The sequence below is a fragment of the Sinocyclocheilus anshuiensis genome, unplaced genomic scaffold (assembly GCF_001515605.1).
Source record: "Sinocyclocheilus anshuiensis isolate Anshui unplaced genomic scaffold, SAMN03320099.WGS_v1.1 scaffold916, whole genome shotgun sequence".
NCBI classification, from domain to species: domain Eukaryota; kingdom Metazoa; phylum Chordata; class Actinopteri; order Cypriniformes; family Cyprinidae; genus Sinocyclocheilus; species Sinocyclocheilus anshuiensis.
This window is the reverse complement of record NW_015548264.1, coordinates 345,730-359,688: the sequence shown is the minus strand read 5'-3', so window position 1 is coordinate 359,688 and position 13,959 is coordinate 345,730. Positions and strand designations below refer to the sequence as shown.

At 36.2% G+C, this 13,959-nt stretch overlaps 2 protein-coding genes across 2 annotated transcripts in view; both read right to left on the bottom strand.

The window, feature by feature from the left end:
- Positions 1–296: 296 nt before the first annotated feature.
- LOC107655540 (pseudouridine synthase 7 like) lies at positions 297–5,388 on the bottom strand (the record flags this gene model as incomplete). The annotated part of the gene is given in 7 exon segments (XM_016443059.1): positions 297–727; positions 1,115–1,407; positions 1,500–1,581; positions 1,658–1,756; positions 1,843–2,038; positions 4,355–4,514; positions 4,602–5,388. Coding segments are annotated over 7 exon segments (1,701 nt in total), but the record flags the coding sequence as incomplete, so codon positions are not given.
- Positions 5,389–6,588: 1,200 nt separating this feature from the next.
- twf1b (twinfilin actin-binding protein 1b) overlaps positions 6,589–13,959 on the bottom strand; it is an 8,635-nt gene continuing 1,264 nt past the window's right edge. Inside the window, exons 3-9 of the mRNA XM_016443098.1 lie at positions 13,199–13,377; positions 11,459–11,554; positions 11,258–11,362; positions 9,682–9,807; positions 9,271–9,421; positions 8,293–8,414; positions 6,589–8,125 (exon numbers count right to left, since the gene is read on the bottom strand). Coding sequence (XP_016298584.1) covers positions 7,958–8,125; positions 8,293–8,414; positions 9,271–9,421; positions 9,682–9,807; positions 11,258–11,362; positions 11,459–11,554; positions 13,199–13,377 — 947 coding nt within the window. The 3' untranslated portion in view covers positions 6,589–7,957. The remainder of the gene's footprint in view (positions 8,126–8,292; positions 8,415–9,270; positions 9,422–9,681; positions 9,808–11,257; positions 11,363–11,458; positions 11,555–13,198; positions 13,378–13,959) is intronic.

Genomic DNA, 13,959 nt, shown 5'->3' with positions numbered 1-13,959 from the left:
CCACAGATAATGGGGAGCTCATTTGTGGTAACATTAATGGCCTAATAATGTTAGAAAGAATTCACAGCCTCTTTTTTCATGTACAGAAAACTAGTGCAGAGATCTACAGTATCACTTCTAGAAGAGCATGTCAGTCATTATCCACAGGCTTCATCAATACTCATCTCAGCTTGATGAACTCATTCTGAGCTATAGACTCACATCAGGACCACAGACAGACACCCAGAACTTTGTGTTTGTCATGAGATTTTACAGGTGAGATACTGAAATCATGTTTAAATGCATTAAGCTGAAATATTCACATACTGAAACACGCAACCAAACAATCAGACTTGTCAGGAAGATTTTTTATTAAATCTTTGCATGTACAACTTCAAGACTCATCCAGAGTTCCTCATCAATGACACTGGCACAGAAGATCCTCTTCTTTTCCCATAAGTGAAGGCACAGATGCTTTATGACAGGAACTCCTGGTAATCACTTACATAACTAGGCACAAAACAGCCCCTCATATTTGACGTTACGAAAGATCAATATTATTTAGTCTGTAAGCATTTTTAATCACTGTCATTAAATAAACTATGAGAGATTACACTTCATAATCTCGCCGAGACACACAGTAGCATAGCAGGATGCATCCAGGTCAAAGGTTACTGATAGACTGGGCACACAAGTCTGGTCTGACTGACCCCGTGGCTTCTCTGAGGTCTGCAGGCTGTACATGGACCTACAACACAGAAATAAAGCAATTACTACAAATGTCTATAAATTATATATATAAAATCCCAAAAGTTTGGGATCAGTAAGATTTTTCTTGTGCTCATCAAGGCTGTATTTATTTGATCAAAAATACAGAAAAAAAACGTTATTTTGTGAAATATTATTGCAATTTAAAATAACAGTTTCTATTTTAATATACTTTAAAATATTATTTATTCCTGTGATGCAAAGCTGAATTTTCAGCATCATATGGCTGCAATATAACAAAGAGTGAAAAATTTAAGGGGGTCTGAATACTTTCCGTACCCACTGTATATATATATATAGTTACCTACATACAGTCCATCACTTTTTTTTTCTTTCTCCACAGCTTTAACTAAACCAATTTCCTAACCTGTGGAGTGTTCAGTTCCACTGTGGTGTCTTTAAGTCTCTCTTCAGATCGAGACCAAACCAAATCTCCCTGGACAGGCTTAAAGCCCAGTGTCTGGAGCCGGTATTTGGCCGCTTCGTTCCACACTCTGCTACAGTAAGAGTGGAGGTAGAAGACCCTCATACTGTGGGGTAAACCGAGCCAGCCACGTATGCAACCCTCCTGTCCACTGCCGTATCGGTGAAGTGCATGGAGCATAAGACACTCTCTGGCTTTGTAAGCTGGCATGACGGCCAAGCTCTCCTTGGCATTCCCTGTATGCAAAGAAAGAAAGTCAAATGGGTTTGGAATGGCATGAAGGATCAGCAAACGATGAAACTTCACTATCAGAAATCCCAGCACACACCAGTGAGAAGAAAATGACGTTTTGCCTTGTTCTGGAGATCATCACCATCCCCTGGAGTGAAGAACAGCTTAACAGAAGCCTCCTGCTCAAAATACAGTGTTTTAAGCCGGTGCACCACATATAGGCATTCAATGGAAATTAATGACTTAAACTGGTACCATTTTCTCCTTTAAGAGCGCAAGCCCTACTTGGTCTGCTTGGACACATGATCCACTTCCAAACCGTTGGGGACCATAATAATTTACAAAGCCTTTGTTCTATAAAAACAAAAACATATATCTATTTTTGTTGCAGCGTGTGTCTATGCCATTTATTAATTAAATACTGATGAACATATATTTACCTTCACATTTTCCACTGCCTCTTTTACAAGATGTTGCAGCTCTGTAAGTTGACTTTTCCCATGAGGCTTCAGGTCTCTGATGACAAGATCCTAGTGATTTCCCTGGAGTCTGCCGAGCTTAAGGGGCTCAGAAACAGGACGGACATGAGAGATCTGCATTCTCCTCCTCTCAAACTCTGAGACTTTGTCCAGCAACCTGCCAATAGAATTGTTATATGTATCTACAAATTGAGTCAAGTAAACCAGGGATTTTGAAACCTTTAAATGACAAGAACCCCATTCCATATTATAAAGACAAAAAATGTTTACATAATTTTGTATGTACTAAACAGCATTTATACTGTAGGTGTACTAAAATAGAAAATGAAAAATATATTACTTTTATTAATAATATTTAATATTAATGTTAAAAATATTTATTTATTTAGTTAGTAGATAAGGTAAGCATTGCAATTTAAAAAATCAGTTCATTAATTGTACTAATTACAGGAGCCAAATTCCTTAATGCGAAAGATAATGGATGACTCCAAAGTTAAAGCTAGCATTGATTATTTTTATTTTTCGCTCTCCACTTTCATATACAGTCAGTGCATTTAATTTTAAAATAGATACTTTTTTTTTACTTTTTTGCTAATTTTTTTTCTTGTAATTAAAGGTGCAGTATGCAGTTCTTTTGCTCTTCAATGGCTGCAGTACCCTGTGTTTTCTGCAAACTGGCAACCCAGGCTACTGAAATATAAATTGGGGGAATCATAAGTGGGCGGAATCACACAGACCAAAACAAAAACAGATATTCCGACATGGAATGCACATTTTCAAAGTATGATAACTGGCTGTAGCATTGTTTTTTGAAGAAACAAGTATGTGAACTTAGCACGTTTCCTGAATATTTGCAAATGTGTTATGGTGTTTTTATGTTTCAGTGCCGTCAAAAAAAATACATACAGCGCTTTTGGGGTAAGAAAGAGAATAAAATATTTGCAATTAATTTCCTGATTTATGGTCAGTTCTAAAAAATCTGAATGAAATGGTTAATGTTATCAAATTTGCTGAATGTGAATATTAAAATCACAATGTTTCACATGTTTCATTACCTGAAGTTAACACATGAACTTTGACAGCCCTAAAAGTTTGCTTTTTTCATTCAGATTTTTCGCAGAAACCCTAGCACCCCCTTGTGCCCCCCCTGGGTATCCCCATACCCCAGATTCAAAGCCCTGTAGAGTAGAACATTGCCAACAAAAAATTACATTTCCACTTACAACTAATTTAATTGAGAAAGGAGAAAAAAAATAACCATTGGGAAAAGACAGAACATCAGATATTGGACTAATTGATTAATGGTCTGTTTACCGCTCTGGGGAGATTTTTTTCATCACCATGGCCTGGTAGGTGATAGCTCGCTTGTCTTTAATTCCTGCATAGGTAAAATCAGACAGAAGCACTCCAAGTACTGCAGCCATATAGCTGATGGCCTCCAAAGTCTCCAAGTTCTCTTTCATCAGTGTGAAAGCTGAGAGGGAAAAAAGACTTGCATTTTAGGCAGGTTTCCATAGATTCTCAGCTTTACATGATGACATGAAAGGTCTTCTCTGCTCACCTGTGTATAGTGTCACCTCCACTTCCTCCTCTTGACATTCTGCTATTGTTCTCTTCTTGGGTTGTTTGCTTCTCTCTCTTAGTCTCACTGTAATAAAAGTCGTCTTCTGGTCGGTGAAGCTCTTGGTTTCCACAAGCTTCCCAAACCGCCTGCTAACAAAATGGTGAACTGAAGTTCGGTGCTCCTTGCTATCATCGGCCAGGAAGGTGAACGCAGAACCAGGTACTTTTGCATCAATGACCCGGAAGAACTCCTCAGCTTCTCCTTCAGAGGCTAAACTAGCAAGATTCTTGAAGTCTAGGTCCTCTCTGACCCGAATCTCTGATTGGTTGGTCACAGTCTGGAGAAAGGGGAAGTTGTATCTTACTGCTCTGTGGACAACTGCTCTCTGGTGTTTATCAGGATAAGTACCCAGTGACAGTTCCACCTTTTCTTGCTCACCGGCTCTTATTCTTATTTTGTTAGTGAAATGCTCCAACTCTTTGTTCACGGTGGACCCAGGATTACATTCAGATCAAAGCAATCTTGATTTAAAATGTCAGATTAATTTCCTGATTTATGGTCAGTTCTAAAAAATCTGAATGAAATGGTTAATGTTATCAAATTTGCTGAATGTGAATATTAAAATCACAATGTTTCACATGTTTCATTACCTGAAGTTAACACATGAACTTTGACAGCCCTAAAAGTTTGCTTTTTTCATTCAGATTTTTCGCAGAAACCCTAGCACCCCCTTGTGCCCCCCCTGGGTATCCCCATACCCCAGATTCAAAGCCCTGTAGAGTAGAACATTGCCAACAAAAAATTACATTTCCACTTACAACTAATTTAATTGAGAAAGGAGAAAAAAAATAACCATTGGGAAAAGACAGAACATCAGATATTGGACTAATTGATTAATGGTCTGTTTACCGCTCTGGGGAGATTTTTTTCATCACCATGGCCTGGTAGGTGATAGCTCGCTTGTCTTTAATTCCTGCATAGGTAAAATCAGACAGAAGCACTCCAAGTACTGCAGCCATATAGCTGATGGCCTCCAAAGTCTCCAAGTTCTCTTTCATCAGTGTGAAAGCTGAGAGGGAAAAAAGACTTGCATTTTAGGCAGGTTTCCATAGATTCTCAGCTTTACATGATGACATGAAAGGTCTTCTCTGCTCACCTGTGTATAGTGTCACCTCCACTTCCTCCTCTTGACATTCTGCTATTGTTCTCTTCTTGGGTTGTTTGCTTCTCTCTCTTAGTCTCACTGTAATAAAAGTCGTCTTCTGGTCGGTGAAGCTCTTGGTTTCCACAAGCTTCCCAAACCGCCTGCTAACAAAATGGTGAACTGAAGTTCGGTGCTCCTTGCTATCATCGGCCAGGAAGGTGAACGCAGAACCAGGTACTTTTGCATCAATGACCCGGAAGAACTCCTCAGCTTCTCCTTCAGAGGCTAAACTAGCAAGATTCTTGAAGTCTAGGTCCTCTCTGACCCGAATCTCTGATTGGTTGGTCACAGTCTGGAGAAAGGGGAAGTTGTATCTTACTGCTCTGTGGACAACTGCTCTCTGGTGTTTATCAGGATAAGTACCCAGTGACAGTTCCACCTTTTCTTGCTCACCGGCTCTTATTCTTATTTTGTTAGTGAAATGCTCCAACTTTGTTCACGGTGGACCCAGGATTACATTCAGATCAAAGCAATCCTGATTTAAAATGTCAGTGTCATCTGGTTTAGATTGTTTTAATTTATCAACCCTTTCAATAGCTTGCCTTGGTTGAGGAGGTCTTTTTGTAAGTTCTTCTTGAACATTAGGACTGTTAACAAGTTGTCCATTGATGTCTATCTCAATAACCACAAAGTCTTGGGGTGAGTTTTTTATGGTCCCATGGAAACCTTCATGGTCTGATATGAAGCAGGAGAGAGTCCCTCTCCATTCTGAAGCCCTAAACGAAAATACACTTAGCGATTAAGTCACTCAATCATTTCATTATTATTTTAAGTGATTTATTAACTTGTATAGGAATGTAATGTAAAATTATAATGAAATGTAAAGAATTTATCGTGTTAACATTAAAATTATTACATAAGAACTGAATCACCATTACAAAGCTGGTTCGTTTAACACTGTTGCGTCAAAATACAAAGCAAGCAAAATATAAATATTCGAAAATAGTGCTTACACTCACCCGCGTGTTATTGTTGTCAATTCACTTCTTCCGCAGCACGTGGTTCCGCTCTTAAAGGCACAGAAGCGCAAAGACCGTGCAATAGCGTATTCTTGTTTTGCGAGGATTCAAAAATAGATTCAGTACTTTTGTACACATTTTTGTACAAAATGTGTAAAGGCATGTTGTCATATTATGTCGTAATGAGAACAAAACATTAAATGGTAAGGGGTCTCTGTGTGTGTGTACATATTTTATTGATTATTATTCACACAATAGCAATGCATTATTCATAATTTATTGATTCTCCCTAATTCCTTTGTTTTACCTTTTACTTTCTAAAATAGTCTACCACTTATATACACACAGAAAGTCTTCCAATTTTGTGGACATTCACACAGAGATCAGTCATCATTAGTCAGGTGGCTACACAGCATTTGACCACTGGATTTACAACAAATAATTTCAAGTGTTTTCAACATTGCATCAACCACTGATGAACACATTCATTTTTATTCAAATTATCACTCCGTAGGTTTAACGATTTATTACCATGTCTTTGGAATGCTTTTGTCTTTCGAACACATTAAAATGCACAAATTCACATTATTTCTTATTTGATGTAATGTTTCATGCACTTCATGTTGTTAATTACAACGAACGGAATGCACTCTTTGTATTTTTATATCAATATAGTAGAAGATTATCCTATTTAAATAAAAGTTATAAACAAGTTAGGTCAGAAATAATCTATAAGTAATAAAAAATTGTCTGATTATATTACCTTAAATGTGTAATGTAATGGATGACGTTACTAACAACATGTTTTGTCATGTAATTTGTCAGGTAATGGACTACAATTTGAAAATCTACCCAGATCTGTGTGTTTGACACACGTGTATATATAGATTTTTTTTCTTGTTAAAAAAAAAGTTTTTAATTGTGAGAAATACAGAACCTGTAGAAAGAATTTTCAAATCTTTTTATTTTTCTTTCTCCTCTATTCCTCTATCTTATACAATGCATAGAAAAAGACATTTAAGACTCAATGATTCCTTTCCAGACTTCATAATACCCTTACATAGGAGACATGTTAATAGTGGTTCGCCTGTTGTGAATCAGTAGATGGATCGTACCAGAGGTTCTGGAACTTAACAGTCCCTTCCCTTATGAGTGCTTTCAAAAGCATCCCAAGCGAGATGCTGAGTGAACTTAACTCCAAGCACTTATACATTAGTGTGGTTGCAAATGGCATGAAATGGAGGCTGGTCATTAGATGACATGTAAAACATTCGTTCAGGCAGACAGGATGGCCCTAAACCCCTGAAACCATGGACACTCACTTCTAGATGTTAGACAACAACATCATCTGGACAAACAGCTGTACAGGCTTAGAAAAATAGTATCTCTGCGGGTTTAGTCTTCACTAGAATAACGTGAAAAATATCTAAGATGCAGAGAGGCATCACTTTTTCAGATTTGTGTTATGACGGATTCTATTATCTATTATAATATCCCTATAATTAAACAATCCTACATTTAAAAAAAATGACAAGACCAATTTTTAAGAATTAAAACATTAAAAAAAGGTATTGGAACATTTTCAGCACAATATTCTTGGCAAATCCTTCATTGAAATCATCCCTACAAGCTTCAGTGGCTGTCAGAATACTGATAATTTATGTAGTCACTCTTTAAGAAAATGTTCAACCTAATCAATCAGAAAGTTAATTAATAATGCGTATGGCCTCATAAAACAGATCTGAACTTCTGACCTTCCTGTGGACTGTTTAACTTTCCGGGCTTGTTTTCCAAACATAAATCATGCCTAATCTCCACAGCCATTTTCCTGGACAAATATTCAAGTTACTCCTAAGCTAAAATGGAAAGCTGGAAAGCTATCACTGAAAGTGCAATTTATACCTTGACTAGATATCGGTTTATGGGAAACCATCTCTTTTTCTCAAAAATTATCTTCAAATCAATATCTTCATTCTGGACAACGAGCACTAAATGGAGTGTCTATTTCAACAGTATTGCACTCTATATCATAATCTTGGCTAATATGCAAGTAAACAGCGTAATAGTGTTAAAACTATTACCAGGAACATCACAGACGGCATCCTTGAATGCAAGTGAAGCTTAGTAAAACACATTCTCGTCTACCTCAATCTGTATTCTTCGACATAGCGTATCATATTGCAAGCTACAAAATGTAATTTCAGAGGCTTAGTGTTTTACTTTGTGCATAGATCAGTCTATAGGGCTGTGGTCTACATGAGTCAAGGTAAAAATGGGAATTCGCGTTGAGGACGGGATTCATTAGACTAAGTGGAATGTACCACTGTCAGATTCAGAACAGGAAGAGGTTTAATCATCATCGCCGCCGTCCCCTGGCGCCCGTGTAATTCTACAGCCCCCCCTCTTCCCGGTTGGCCCCTTGGGTTTGGCAAAAGCTTGCTTGTGCGCATGCTGCTTGGGATGAACCTCTTCGTACAGGAAGTCACTGGTTAGTTCATCACCATTGTCAATTTCCAGCTGAAAGGAAGAATCCAAGGTGAAAACTCTTAACATTAACATTATTGTAAATGGTCTGATAACCTTAAAACGGCACTTGCTTCCAAGAATTTAACAGAATGTTGTATGTTGTATTTAATACCACAGTGAAAAGGGTTATATAGGCAAGCATATATAACATGCATTACCTTTTTTGCAATTTCAATGCCCAAGTTTTTTTCCACTGTGTCTATGAGAGGGTTCTTGCAGCTTGAATACAGCATTCGCTCTTTGATGCTGCATTTATAACCAGGCATAGAGTAGAAGAACACTGAAAACACGAACACACACACAAAAAAGCAATAAAACAGTTTGAAAATGCATTAAGCACTTTTGAAACTATTGTCATACAGGACAAAACATGCCCAACAATATTACCTGCCATTAGATTTTAAAATTTGAACATTTCCACCTTAAAAGTAATCAGATGATAACTAGATGTCCTCAATACAGAATTCATCATTTTATTTAATACACCTTTAAATGTAAGAAAAAAAAAATGTTGAAGTAATTTTGAAAATATACTTTTATAAATTTTAAAATAATTATTTTTTCGTGAACAGTTCAATAGTCCTAATTTTCAAAAACATTTTTTTGTTCTTATATTTTTAGGAATAAGCTGGAACATAAATCAGATAAATTTGTTCTAACAGACCACCTTGTATAATTAATAACTATTAACAGACATTATCCAAAAAAGCAAACATATATAACAAACAAAGGTAATGAATAAAAAAAAAATGTTGAAGTAATTTTGAAAATATACTTTTATAAATTTTAAAATAATTATTTTTTCGTGAACAGTTCAATAGTCCTAATTTTCAAAAACATTTTTTTGTTCTTATATTTTTAGGAATAAGCTGGAACATAAATCAGATAAATTTGTTCTAACAGACCACCTTGTATAATCAATAACTATTAACAGACATTATCCAAAAAAGCAAACATATATAACAAACAAAGGTAATGAATAAAAAAAATACAACAAACAGTTCAAAAGCCCTATTTTTATTTTAATAATTACTAATGTATTAAATTTAATTATTACATTATACATATACACACACATTATTCTGTATTCATAACGTATATATAAATTAAATGAACAGAAGATATGTCACTCTTACCTGTGGACTCAAGGTAGTCTCCTTCATGCGAGTGTTTGTAGAGGAAAAAGTGATACCTAGCTGCATCATTTGGGATCCTTTTAGGCAAATCTTTCAGCTCCGTGGGAGCCGTGCTGGACAACTTGATGGATTCTTTAGGAAAATCTATTTCCTGTTAATAGGATGGACATAATTGGTGTATTTGAATAATTACTCAGTTCTACAACATGTATTCCCGTCACATATTGGTGGTTTTGTGGGTAGGGGTCAACCCAACCAGTCTGCCTTCTAACAGTAAACATACAGTACCATTATGCATTTCAGCTGTTTTCTTTGAATGCAATATACAGGATGATAATGATGAAAAGGAGGCATAAGATGCTATTGTACAGAGCTGCTGGGAGTGGTGGAGGGGAAAAAGGCCTGAAGTACCAATTGAACGTAGTTAATCCTTTTCTCCCTGAACTGCTCCAGAGCCTGAATAGCTTCTCTCTGCATAGGGAACGCCACTCCCTGAAGAGTCTGCTGCTTTGTGTCAACATGGATGTCTGTCTGCAACTGAAAACACACAAATAAGCCTTTAACAATGTGTATGCACTGGCCTGTAATCACTAAATCAGTCACAACAGTTGTTAAACGATTCTTCTGCAATTCATGCTGTAGTTTATAAAGCAGCGTTGTTACACTGTATGTTGAGATTTGAGAATGTTTAATGTTTAACTAGGTCTATGACCTTTGATAAATTAGCATGTCACTAGTGTTGCAAAATCTAATCCAAAAAATAAGCAACTTGACTCACCAAAATAAGCTTAAAGCATTTTTACTGCTTTAATATAATTTATTGCAAGGATAAATTATAGGGATGTGTCGGTACAATTATATATGAATTATTCTGAATTTATTGTTTCATTTATATTAATAGTAATATAATTAAATAGAACATTTTTTAGGAAAATAATCCTTTTATTCAGTAAGGGTGCATACTAGACTTACATTATTTAAAAAATAAATAAATATATATAATTCAGCTTTACCATCGCAGGAATAAATCACATTTTAAAATATATTAAAATAAAAGACAATTCTTTTAAATGGTAATAATATATAACAATATTACTCTATTTTTATTTTTGAGCAGTCAGCAGAAGAGACTTCTTTCAAAACATTTTGAAAAATCTTCCCAACCTCAAACATTTGAATGGTACACTTATAATAAAAATGACATTCTGTGCTGCACCCACTGAATGAACCTCCTGCTTTGCCTCTCTGCCTCCTTTCATCCAGGATTGGGACCAGCATTTCATCCACCCATCTACTCAATAAAATCTCTCTTTTAACAAATTAATAAAAATAAAACACCACAAAGCTGCTTTCCTCTCCTCTCATACATGTAGATTAGTGTAGCATTATCTTCCTCCCACAGCTGCTGCAGCTCTGGGGGGAGTTCAGAGAGCCTTTTGGCTGGTTCATTTACGCTGCCTGTCATTTTGAAACAGCCAACGAAGCGTTTAAGAGTCAGAGCATATCCTTTTATGGTATGAGGGGAGGTTTGTATGCGTTGCCAGCAGCATCCTTTGCAATTGGTTCCAGGAGCTGGTTTAAATGAGAGAGGGCATGGTACTGAGCTTCTCTATTTTTAGTCAGCGTATGTTTGATGCTAAATATTACATTACATTTATGTTTTTGCAAAGACTCTTCCATACACATGGTGATTTGGGTCATCCTTTATAGTTTTTATACTACTACTGCTCAGCAAACAACATTGTGTGCTTTAGTTCACAATGCAAAAATGGCTTCTAAAGAGCAAGGACCCATCGTTTTGTTTTGAGAAACTGTAGTGCGTAATGTAAAGAAACAGTCTTTTTGTTCAGCTTATGAAGTTACTAAATACAAAAGGCCTGATATGAACTGTTGGACTGATGTGGTTTTTGCCCCATTTTAATAAAACCTCAGCAGAGCCTGACTAAGGTGTACACCCATGCTGTGTTTATGTTGATGTCAGCATTACCTCATTGAGTTTGATTTGCCTCAGTTCCTCCTCTGCTGCAGTCAAAGGCAGAGGCGCCGCCTGGGAGCTGAGGTACTTTTTATAGCCATTTAGAGAGACATCGTCCTGAGCAGAAAGAGATGCATTAGTGGGGAAACCTATGGCTGCCATCCATGCATGTGAAGGTTTGATTTAAAGAATGGCAGACGATATATGTCATACCTTCACTGTGCCAAAAATCTCCTCTTTAATGTGGCCACCACCAAACTCTTTCTTCAGCGTGGCCCTCGTAGCAGCATACAACATCTTTTGTCGAACCTGAAAGGAAAAGTTGTTTCAAAATAAGTTTCTGGATCTGGATGTTTAAAAAAAAAAAAAAATTTTCAAAATAAGTTTCTGGATCTGGATGTAAAAACTTTTTTTTTTTTTTACAGAAAATTTACTCTCTCTCCCTCAGGCCATCCAAGATGAGTTTATTTCTTGATTAGATAATTGGAACAGATTTGGCATTACATTATTTGCTCACCAATGGATCCCCTGCAGTGAATGAGTGCCGTCAGAATGAGAGTCAAAACAGCTGATAAAAACATCACATTGTAATGACTTATACTGTGTTTTTACGCTTTGCTTTGCGTATTGCGCCGCGTAAACATAAAACCATGTCTGCATTTGTGATCGGAGAAATGCCAAACAATAAGTGCTACTCTACACTGCTCAAACTCGCGTTTGAATCATCAGTGGCAAATTCTTTAAATATAAAAAAATGTACTTGCAGGCTGTGAGTCAGAAGCGCCAGACTGTCCTTGCAAAGTTGGAACTGCCCCACTTTATAGAAACAGCCTCTGTGCCACAGACGCATTGTAGGCTACTGTTTCAGGAAACAGTCCTTCTCCTCCATAAAATGCGCAGCACACATCTGAATATTTGCATTGAACTGTTCTGGAACAGTGCTGTAAATACAACTTATGGTTGACTCTTAACTTTTATAAAGAATATCTCTTTGGATTTGAGACTTTAGTCTTTGCAATTTTACAGATCTTCTTTATGCACCAAGAGCTTGTGACACTTCAAAGAGAAAGGAAAAATTGAAATCGCATCATATGACTCCTTTAATGATGGATTTGTTTGTGCTTTTCACTTCACAAGACATTAATTAATGGACTGGAGTCATGTGGATTATTGTGATGTAATGTGCAAGTGATGTAATGATAAATTAAATTCCAAAGAAGAAACAAACTCGTATACATCCTGTATGGTTTGAGGGTGAATAAAATTGTCAGCAAATTTTTTGGGTGAACTTTTTGAATCCAACCAGGAGGAATTTCTAGATTTCATTTTTAAAGTTGCTTTGTTATAGGAAAGCTCTTGGTTTGAGCTATTTGAGCTGGCTTTAGATCAGCGTGAATGAACGACTGATTCGGGTGCGACTGGGACTCTAGCCATTTTAGTCTCGCTCTGGTTGTTGAACATTGAGGGAGAAAATTAGAATTGCAAATTTGTAGCACAGAACCACAACTGTCTGTTTTCTGTATCAGGTCAACCGTGCTTTTCATTAAAAAAAATAATAATACTGTGGAAGTAGATTCATGTCAAACTCTTTTGCTTGAATGAACAAAGTCTCCATTATATGAGCTTACCTGATACTTTATCTTTTGGTAAAAGATCACATTACAAGGGGATCTCCAAAGTTAAGATCCACTCACTTAAGATACATTCGTTTGTTATAACAATGGTACAATATCCTTGATGGTCATATCCACATAGTAGTACAAAAACCTCTTATTATAGCCTGTTTTGATATGGTCAGGCTTAACTGGCAACCAGATATTTTTAAAGAGCTTTAAACCAGGGATACTATATATGGAGTGGATGGATTAAAATGCACTGAGCAATGTCATCTCATGATGTCCTTTGGCCTCGTACAAGCTGAAAGAAGATGTGACAGCATGCAAACAAACTCACTGGAGAGTGATCCGGAGACCAGGCCAGAAAGATCCACTCATAACCCTGGTTGTTGATGGTATCCAACCTGTACAGAAGGTATGAGGGCATGTCATCCTCCACGAGAGGGAGAACACAGCTGTCCCATTCCTGGTCCCATTTCTTGGCAGCCCGTTTACTTCCACCAAGAACTAACTTCTCTACAGGAACACAACAGAAGAAAGGAAAGCGTGATATGATTCTTTCGTCATACATTGACAATCATTTTTATTGTATTTAGTTTAGTCAAATACAGTACAAAAAATAAAGAATATTATTTAGCAGTTCAGAAAATGTGAGATACTGTTCATTTTTATTAATATTTTGAATTCATTTTTTACTTTTAGTTTAACATTTTAGTTAAAATTTTTATTATTTTTTTAATATGTCTATATGTTTGACATGTGCTTGTTATGTGTTTTCATTATTTTTTCAGTTTTAGTTTCATCAAGATAAACTAAATGAAAATGAGAAATGTTGTCTTGGGAAGTAGCTGAGTGTGTGTGTGCATATATATATATATACATTATTCGTAAAATGTACGATAAAAAAGATGTTTATGGTTTTAGTTTGATGTGAGATAAACAAACAAACAAGAAAGCAACAACTATAATACAGAGTGAACATATCTAAAAAAAATGAATACATTTAAAAAAAAGGTAAAATTTGACTTGTTTCTTGTTTTATGTTCTCATGTTTGAAAGGTTTTTGAAGTTGAAGTTATAAGTGTTACAGAACACAAT